Source organism: Bison bison, unplaced genomic scaffold, assembly GCF_000754665.1.
Source record: "Bison bison bison isolate TAMUID 2011002044 unplaced genomic scaffold, Bison_UMD1.0 scf7180017864141, whole genome shotgun sequence".
NCBI lineage: Eukaryota > Metazoa > Chordata > Mammalia > Artiodactyla > Bovidae > Bison > Bison bison.
Window position 1 is genome coordinate 832,146 of NW_011494713.1, and position 10,650 is coordinate 842,795.

The following is a 10,650-nucleotide window of genomic DNA, read 5'->3' on the forward strand; positions in this document are numbered from 1 at the left end:
TCGTGTGTATTATATTACATTTTTTTAAATGAAGTGCAGTAGTTTAAAACTTCTGTCGTATTTGTTGATTTTTTAAAAAGTGGTTTCTTCTTTTGCAGCTTAGATTTTCTCATTCTAAGATTTTTAAAGTAGAGTTCCATATTTACTTTAGAGCTTTTAGTTTCATTTAAAAATTTAACTTACTAATTTAAAATTTAAATTCTCAATCTTATTAAAGTTTGATTTGATAGAAAGTGACTTTAGCTAGTTTTTCTCAGTGGCTGAGCAGCTGTGTCAGCATTTTGTGAATGATCAATCTTCCTAACTAATAATAGTACTAACTTTAACAAATACCTTTGACTTTAATTCTGAACTCTCTTTCTAAAGATGTGATATTCCTATACCAGTATCACCATTTAACTTCTGTTAGATATGTATTTATCTGAATTTGAGAATAATTTTAAGTTGAAAAAATGTGGGCATTTAGATTGTGATTATCTTAGCTTTATTGATTAATTTAGAGATGATTAACATTTACAGTGTTAAATCTCTTAGTCAAAACATCTTCATGACTAAAGTGGAAAAACATCTTCATGACATATTCATTTTGAATATGTTTTTCTTAATGTTTTAAAACATGGTTTTCTTATATAGTTTTATTTCACTTATTGGTTATTACTATGAATATTACTTTTTATTCTATTTTCTGACTACTGTTTGGGAAAGCAGAAAAATCTGACTTAGTAAAAGGATTATTTTGATGTTTTGGTTAGCAGGGGATATAGGAAGAAGATCCACATGGACTGCTGTAATGACTATGCTTTCATAAAAATTTTTTTTTAGAAATTAAAAAAAATTAATGACAAAAAAGAAAGCTTTTGAAATATTTTATCATTTTTATCTTTGCAGACTTTGCCTAAGATTCTAAGCCATATTGCCCCAGCATTTTGCATGAGCAGCTGTAGCTTCGTAGTGGAAAAATCTAAAGAATCTACAGCTCGTGTTGTAGTTTGGAGAGAGATAGGAGTGCAAAGAAGCTATACCATGGAGAGTACTTTGTGCGGCTGTGACCAGGGAAAGTATAAGGTAAAACATCTCAGGATCTCTAGCCATAGAAATATTTCAAGACTGTCCTTTCATATATACTCTAGTAGTTTTCAAATGTATATTAAATGATATGTTTGTTATACTGAGTTATATGTAATTCACAATAATGGAATTGAATCATATGCAGTGTTAAGAACAGTCTCTCTCTTTTTCTTAAATTCTTTGAACTAATAGCTTGCTTTGGGTCCTTATGAAGTTTTAGTTGAGTCTATAGTCATAATTTTTAAGAAAGTACACTGTAGTACACATTTAAATAGTGATTAGTGATTATGATTTATAATGAACTCTGAAGGTAGTACATTACTAATAAAAAGTTCTATCATTTAAATTTATTGAATGTAAGTATATTTTTATACATTGAGAAATAGACACATTACACTAGAAATAGACACATTTATTTATAAAGTTTTTTTTTATATTTAGATTTTGTGCATGTGTGACTTATAAATGCATGAAGTGTTTGTTAGTCCCTCAGTTGTGTTCGACTCTCCGCTACCCCATGGACTGTAGCCAGCCAGGCTCCTCTGTCCATGAAATTCTCCAGGCAATAATACTAGAGAGGGTTGCCATTCTCTTCTCCAGGGGATCTTCCCGATCCAGGGATCGAACCTGGGTCTCCTGCATTGCAGGCAGATTCTTTATCATCTGAGCCACCAAAGAAGCCCTTTCAATGCATATCCCTTCACTATTTTTTTTTTTTCTTTACTAAAACTCTTCTGTGCTGCCATAGGCTTTTAATGGAAGAGACTTCAGACTTTACTTTTGAAATTTAAGAGTAAATTTAAGATTAACTTCCTTGGTGGCTCAGAGGGTAAAGATACACCTGTAGTGCAGGAGACTCAGGTTTGGTCCCTGGGTTGGGAAGATCCCCTGGAGAAGGGAATGGCAACCTACTCCAGTATTCGTGCCTAGAGAATTCCAAGGACAGAGGAGCCTGGAGGGCTGCAGTCTATGGGGTCACACAGAGTCAGACATGACTGAGTGACTAACACACACAACAAATGTTAAGTGACTTTGAATTTTTTAAAGTTTGAGCATGTCATAGGAAATAAATAGACCTTAGGTAAAACAACTGTTATTCTGTTTAGTTGTGTCTTGTTTTTTTTGATGTGGTACAAGAGGAAAGTGAATCTCATGGTGATTTTCACGCATCTCACATAAAAGCAATTATAGCTTTATGTTTAGAAGGAGTTTAAAAATCTTCCAGGTGCTTAGTATTAAAAATGTAAACATATTATGGTTGGTGCCAGAATCTTTAAGTGGAGAGCTTTGTGACTTTTCCATTCTATAACAAACTAGAAAAAAAAAAAGGTATAAATTTTACAACTGATGTTCAAACTTTGGGGCTCTGGATGGGTAGAACTTGGTGAAATTCTAGTACTTTGTGGAGAGTGACTTTTCCCTAGTGACTTTAAGTTGACCTCAGAATACTATTCTTTCAGAATGTGCTATCTTTTCAAATCTCTCCAAATACTGTAAAGTGGTGACTTCTAGACTCCCAAAGTCATGGTTGTGGTGAGAGAGGAGCTTGGGTACCGCAGCCCGCAAATTGTGCCTCGTGGTTATTGCTTTAGTGGATGGTATGTGTGTGGGATGGGAAAGCTTGACAGTCACTTTTGTAAATGACCATAGGAAAAAAAAATCTTGTACTTTGTGATTTAGGGAAACAGACTGTAAATTATTTTTTCTCAAAGAGATACTTTATGCAGTCAGATTGGAAAAGGAAACTAAAAGCATCAGTGTCTATGAAACTAGTTTCTGGGGGTAGGGAGAGAGGATGTCAGGGAGGCTGAAACTTAAATGCCCCTTGAAATCATCTATGGCATAATAACAGCAGTATTTTCTTATTAGATTTGTATTCTACTTATAGACTTTCATTGGGTTATTTAAACGTTCTGTTTTTGCTTTGATAAATGTATTTGGTCATTGAAAAAACCACATAAAATATCTAAAATGTATTTTGAAACAAAATGTTAGACAAGTTTTGTAAAAATTATTAATTTTAACTTTTAAAAATAAAATGGATACATAGTAAATAGTTGACTTCCCAGGTGGCTCAGTGGTAAGAATCTGCCTGCCAATGCAGGAGACACAGGAGACATGAGTTTGATTCCTAGGTTGGGAAGCTCCCCTAGAGAAGGAAATGGCAACACTCCAGTATTCTTGCGTGAAAAAAAATCGCATGGACAGAGGAGGCTGGTGGGCTACAGTCCATGGGGTTGCAAAGAGTCTGATATGACTGAGTGACTGGGCATACAATGAATAGTCATTTCTCTTTTATATGATTTATATTGATATACTTCATGTGATTTACACTGGTAGAGTTACATTGATTTAATAAAACTTTTAGAGAAGTATGTCTTACTACAAAAAATAAGTTTTTTACATCTAAAATTCAATCCTTTTATCATAACATATACTTCTTTAAAAAATTTTTTAACTAGCCAACTTTTTAAAGAGCAACTTTAGATTCACAGAAAAATAGAGTGCAAAATACAGAATTCCCATATACCCCTACCCTCCCCTCCCACCACATAATGTATACTTTTCAAACTTGTTAATATTAGCTAATAAGTTGTGTGAGTCTAATAATATTTTAAGAAACAAATCTTTTCACTCTCAAGAATGTTCTTATATTACTGAATTTTAGGTTTCAAATATTCTTTATTTTTGATGAGCTAACTCAGGAATAGGCATAGCCTTTCTAAACCTCTTAGATTAAGAAGGCAAATGCATTTTCTAATAAAGTTAATTAAGTTACATTTCCTAGAGTATTTGGAGGTGGCCAGACTATTTAAACAGTCAGTCAGTCATTATTTTAAAGGCATGTGCTTCATAGAGTAAATAACAATTTTTATAATTTACCTCTTCAGTTGCTGTATGGTTTTAGATGGCTGCAGCCTTTGTTGGTATAAGGATTTTATTTACTTTAGAGTTTCATTTTTATCTGAAAAGTAAATGATAAATAGTAGTCAATTTACAGTAGTCAATTTTTATCCTTTATGTGGTAATGTTTAACTTTTGCTGAACCTTATATTATTTATTGGGAAACTATTAAAAAGTGTTGTGGTAAAATTTTATTTTTGTTTTATTAGATCAGATTTGAAATGGGCATTCTTAACTGACATGAAACATAAGAGTTTATTTTATTTTTACCTCATTGGCTTAGATTTGTTGATTATTTTTTTTTTTTTTTTTTAACACAGTCACCTTTCTTTTGTTTGTTCTTTACTCACTGGTTTCTATTTATCATGTAGAAAAAGTATGTATAAACTAATATTCAAGTATACAGACTGGAGCCTTGATTGTAACACTGTTTCGACGTCAGCATCTGAGTAGATTACAAGTACTAGCAAGGTCTTGTAAAAATATACTTTTACATATGAGCTCCAAGAATAACTTACCTTCAAGATAGTCATCTGCTTTTTTTCCCCCTTCTCAGTGTGTTGGTGAAAATATTTTGCACACAGTAAATGAGAATAGACATTTTAGAAATTCTTTTTTAAGATGGTTTCCTTTTTGACTTAAAATAATCTTACATTGTTAAGACACTGTGCTTATGAGTTGTAGGTTCATACAAAGTAATAGGCTTTTATTTTATTAATATAGCTTCAAATTCCTTTTATGTAATTTTAATGAGATATAGCCAGAGGATAGCAAATGTCCTAGTTACATGTTTATGATTGCTTTATTTCTAGGGTTTACAGATTGGTACTCGAGAATTGGAAGAGATGGGAGCAAAATTTTGTGTTGGTCTATTGCGTTTGAAAAGACTGACATCCCCATTGGAGTATAATCTGCCTTCCAGCCTGCTTGACTTTGAGAATGACTTGATTGAATCGAGCTGCAAAGTGACTAGGTAAGACACACTTGTTTTATTCTTTTGTTATGCGGTTATCCTGTCAGAATTCATAGTTCAGTAAGAGGAAAGGCACAGAGACTTTGACAGTCAAGCATCTTTAGAATTTATATAAATAAGTTTGCACATCTAATGTATGTTCCAAAATGTGATAATATTCTTGATTCTTTTAACATTGGTATTTGGATAAAATTTTAGTAAATTACCCTTATATTTGAAATGCTATTTTAGTAATCTTAATGATTTACTTTTAACTCAAAAGTAAGCATATATCAGGTAATATATAAATTAAGAACGCTTGGAGCCAAAATTCATACTTCAAAAGAAATTTTATTTTGTTGATAATCTATACACATCAAATGGCTTTCCAATATCTTCTGACTACATCTACTAGAAACAGCTAATATAGTATCACTCTGAAAATTTAACTACATGTGACAAGTATTTTTCTAAGTAGGTAATCTTTTGCTCCTAAAATTCAATGTATGTAAATTTTGATCAGATACAGGCTCAGACATAATTTGATGTCATATTTCTTAATCATAATACTAGAGTTTAGCATTTTATACTTTGATACATATAGTTAGAAATAGTCCCATTTTATAGAATCTTCATGGTTTTTGTTGGTAGACACTGACATTAGATTTGTCAATTTATTGCCAGGCTCTGTTGTATGTATCAACTTAACAGTTTTAAGTGTAGTAAAACATTAATTAGAACTCTATTTTTATATAATGTGATAACTGAGATAGTGATTACCTGCATTCTCTACACTTCAAAACACTTGGTAAACAATAATGGAAATAATTATAAATATATTTATTTATTAAATAAATATGCATAAAGTTGTTCTCATTGATGTTTAGAAGCTTCCTTTTCATTTATTTTATGTACTTTTGATTTCTGTTCCTAATGTTTCATTGTTGGTGTTACCTCTTTATAGAGGTAAAAGTCACAAATAAAATTGTAAGATATTTAAAGTATACAATGTGATGATTTGGTGTATATATGTATACACTGTGAAAGGATTTCCCCCATTGAGTTATTAACATGTCCATACATCACATTACATATTTACTTTTGTGTATGTGTGTTGGGAAGTATTTTTCAGTTCTGCTCTCATAGCAAATTTCAGTTACATAATCCAGCATTCTCTAGTATCAGTTCAGTTCAGGCACTCAGTTGTGTCCGACTCTTTGCGACCCCATGAATTGCAGCACACCAGGCCTCCCTGTCCATCACCAACTCCTGGAGTTCACTCAAACTCATGTCCATCCAGTCGGTGATGCCATCCAGCCATCTCATCCTCTGTCATCCCCTTCTCTTCCTGCTCCCAATGCCTCCCACCATCAGGGTCTTTTCTAATGAGTCAACTCTTCTCATGAGGTGGCCAAAGTACTGGAGTTTCAGCTTTAGCATCATTCCCTCCAAAGAACACCCAGGACTGATCTCCTTCAGAATGGACTGGTTGGATCTCCTTGCAGTCCAAGGGACTCTCAAGAGTCTTCTCCAACACCACAGTTCAAAAGCATCAATTCTTCGGTGCCCAGCTTTCTTCACAGTCCAATTCTCACATCCATACATGACCACTGGAAAAACCATAGCCTTGACTAGATGGACCTTTGTTGTATAGTCACCATGTTATTCATTACTTCCTCAGACCTTGTTTACTCAACAACTGAAAGTTTGTATTATTTACCTCTTGCCTGAAAAATCCCATGGACGAAGGAGCCTGGTAGGCTGCAGTCCATGAGGTCGTGAAGAGTCGGACATGACTGAGCAACTTCACTTTCACTTTTCACTTTCATGCATTGGAGAAGGAAATGGCAACCCACTCCAGTGTTCTTGCCTGGAGAATCCCAGGGATGGGGGAGCCTGGTGGGCTGCCGTCTATGGGGTCACACAGAGTCAGACACGACTGAATCGACTTAGCAGCAGCAGCAGCATTGCCTCCTCTTCCTGCCTCCTACCCCTTGGCAACCACTTTGCTACTCTCTGTTTCTATGAGTTGTTTGAAAATTTTTTTTTTTTTTTTACATTTCACATGTAAATGACACCAAGCAGTATTTCTCTTTGTTTGGCTTATTTCACTTAGCATAATGCCCTCCAGTTTCATCCATGTTGTAGCAAATGAAAGGATTTCCTTTTTTTAAAGGCTGAATAATATTCCATTGTATCAGTTCAGTTCAGTTGCTCAGTCATGTCCAAGTCTTTGCAACCTAATGGGCTGCAGCATGCCAAGCTTCCCTGTCCATCACCAGCTCCCAGAGCTTGCTCAAACTCACGTCCATTGAGTCAGTGATGCCAACCAACCGTCTCATCCTCTATTGTCCCCTTCTCCTGCCTTCAGACTTTCCCAGCATCAGGGAGTCAGTTCTTTACATCAGGTAGCCAAACTTTTGGAGCTTCAGCTTCAGCATCAGTCCTTGCAGTGAATTCAGGACGGATTTCCTTTAGGATGGACTAGTCCAAGGGACTGTCAAAAATCTTCTCCAACACCACAGTTCAAAAGCATCAATTCTTCGGTGCTCAGCCTTCTTTATGGTCCAACTCTCATATCCATAGATGACTACTGGTAAAACCATAGCTTTGATTAGACAGACCTTTGTTGGAAAAGTATTAGCTCTGCTTTTTAATATGCTGCCTTGGTTTGTCATAGCTTTTATTAGTATCTATCTGCATTTTCCTTATCCATTCATCTGTCGATGGTCAGATAGTTTTTATACTTTGACTATGTGAATAATACTGCTTTGAACATAGGAGTACAGTGTCTTAATGGTTTTTAGTGTACAGATCTTCCACTTTCCTGGTTAATTTATTCCTAACTTGTTTTTGATGCTATAGTAAATGAAATTGTTTTCTTGATTTCTGTTCCTGATGTTTCATTGCTTAGTGTATAGAAATGCAGCTGGTGGTATTTTTACGGATGCTATATGATGTCTTGTCTATGGAAAATAGAGAAAATTTACTTTTTCCTTTCTTATTTGAGTGACTTTTATTTCTTTTCTTCTCTAATTGCTTAAGCCAGTATTGTGGTGAGAGTGGGCATCCTTGCTTTGTTCCTTATCCTAGAAGAAAAACTTTTAGTATTTCATGGTTAGCTGTGGGCTTGTTGTATATAGCTTTTATTATGCAAGAGTGCATTTTCTCTTTACCTGGTTTATTGAGAGTTGAGTGAATGGATGATGAATTTTGTCAAATGCTTTTCTGCATCTGTTGAGATGATTGTATGATTTTTAGCCTTCATTTTGTTAATGTGGTAAATCACATGGATTGATTTGCATATGTTGAACAGGGTGCAAGGTGATCAAGATTTATGTGTGAGTCTTTTAATGTATTATTGAATTTGATTTCCTAATGCATTTTATTGAGGACTTTTCCTCTAAGTTCATCAGGGATATTGACCTGTAGTTTTCTTTTTTTTAAAGTTCTTTCTCTGACTTTGGTATTTAGGATAATGCTAACCTTATAAAATGAATTTAGAATTGTTCCCTCCTCTTTTAATTTGGGAAAAGTTTGAAAATAATTGCTATTATTTAGTCTTTAAATGGTTGGTAGAATTCATTGAAGCCATCTGATCCTGGGATTTTCTTTCTTGGGAGGTTTTTGAGTATTCATGCAGTCTCCTCACTCATAATTGCTCTGTTCACATTTTCTATGTATTTCTCATGATTCAGTCTTGGTAGCTTGTATCTTTCTAGGAATTTTTTCCATTTGTTCTTGTTTGTCCAATTTGTTGGTGTATAATTGTTCATAGTAGTCTCTTATCCTTTGTATTTTTTAATGTATCTTTTGTGATGTCTCTTTTATTTATAATTTCTCCATTTTTTTAGAAAGTCTTAACAGTTTATTCTTTTTTTTTTAAATTAACTCTAAATTTCATGGATCTTTTTAGTCTCTATTTTATTTATGTCTGTCTGATTTTTGTTATTTTCTACCTTCTGCTAACTCTAGGCTTATTTATTCTTATTTTTCTAGTTCCCCGAGATGTAAAATTGGCTTGTTTATTTGAGATTTCTTTCTTCTTCATGTAGACCTTTATTGTTATAAACTTCCCTCTTAGAACTGATTTTGCTGCATGTCGTCAGTTTTGGTATGTTGTATTTCCATTTTCACTTCTCGCAAGATATTTTTTGATTTCTCTTTTACTCATTGGTTGTTCAGGAACATGTTGTGTGATCTCCACATATTTGTGAATTTTCCAGTTTTCCTAATTGATTTCTACTTTTCTTTTCTGGCCACACCATACAACTTGTAGGATCTTATTTCCCAAACCAGCAATTGAACCCAGGCCCTCAGCATTGAGAGTGCGGAGTCCTAACCACTGGACTGTCAGGGAATTCCCAATTGATTTTGAGTTTTGTATTGTTGTGGTTGGGCTTAATATGATTTCGGTCTTCTTAACTTAATTAAGACTTGTTTGTGGGCTAAGATATGATTTACCCTGCATAATTTTGCCTGAGAAGAATTTTTTTTTTTTTTTTTCTGTTGGAAAGCATGTGCTATATATCTTGTCAGGTCTGTCTGACCTAATATGTAGTAGAATTCCATATATATAACTTGGGAGAAATGGACAAATTCTTAGAAAAGTATAACCTTCCAAAATGGAACCAGGAATAAATAGAAAATTTGAACAGACCAATCACAAGCACAGAAATAAAAACTAATAAAAAATCTTCCAACCCACAAAAGCCCAGGACCAGATGGCTTCACAGGTGAATTCTACCAAAAATTTAGAGAAGAGCTACCACCTATACTACTTAAACTCTTTGAAAAAATTGCAGAGGAAGGAAAACTCCCCAAATCATTCTACAAGGCCACCACCATCACCCTTCTACCAAAACTAGATAAAGGTGCCACAAAGAAGGAAAACTACAGGCCAATATCACTGATGAATATAGACACAAAAATCCTTAACAAAATCCTAGCAGGCAGAATCCAACACCATATTAAAAAGATCATACATTGTGATCAAGTGTGCTTTATTCCAGGGATGCAAGGATTCTTTAATATCTTCAAATTAATCAGTGTGATACACTAAATTAACAAATTGAAAGATAAAAGCACACAATGGATTAAAGACCTAACTGTAAGAACAGAAACTATAAAACCCTTAGAGGAAAACATAGGCAGAACACTCTCTGACATAAAATACAGCGAGATCCTCTATGACCTACCTCCTAGAATAATGGAAATAAAAACAAAAATAAATAAATGGGACCTAATTAAATCTAAAAGCTTTTGCACAATGAAGGAAACTATAAGCAAGGTGAAAAGACAGCCCTCAGAATGGGAGAAAATAATAACAAATGAAACAACTGACAAATTAATCTCCCAAATGAACAAGCAGCTCATTCAGCTCAATACCAGAAAAATGAACAACCTAATCAAAAACTGACAGAATGTGGTCCACAGGAGAAGGGAATGGCAAACCACTTCAGTGTTCTTGCCTTGAGAACCCCATGAACAGTATGGAAAGGCAAAATGATAGGATACTGAACTATCCTATCCTGAGGAACTCCACAGGTCGGTAGGTGCCCAATATGCTACTGGAGATCAATGGAGAAATAACTCCAGAAAGAATGAAGAGATGGAGCCAAAGCAAAAAGAGTACCCAGTTGTGGATGTGACTGGTGATAGAAGCAAGGTCCAATGCTGTAAAGACCAATATTGCATAGGAACCTGGAATGTTAGGTCCGTGAATC

At 34.3% G+C, this 10,650-nt stretch overlaps 1 protein-coding gene across 1 annotated transcript in view; it reads left to right on the forward strand.

The window, feature by feature from the left end:
• AGTPBP1 (ATP/GTP binding protein 1) overlaps window positions 1-10,650 on the forward strand; it is a 188,776-nt gene that overhangs the window by 166,045 nt on the left and 12,081 nt on the right. The window contains exons 24-25 of the mRNA XM_010840172.1: window positions 889-1,065; window positions 4,785-4,945. Coding sequence (XP_010838474.1) covers window positions 889-1,065; window positions 4,785-4,945 — 338 coding nt within the window. The remainder of the gene's footprint in view (window positions 1-888; window positions 1,066-4,784; window positions 4,946-10,650) is intronic.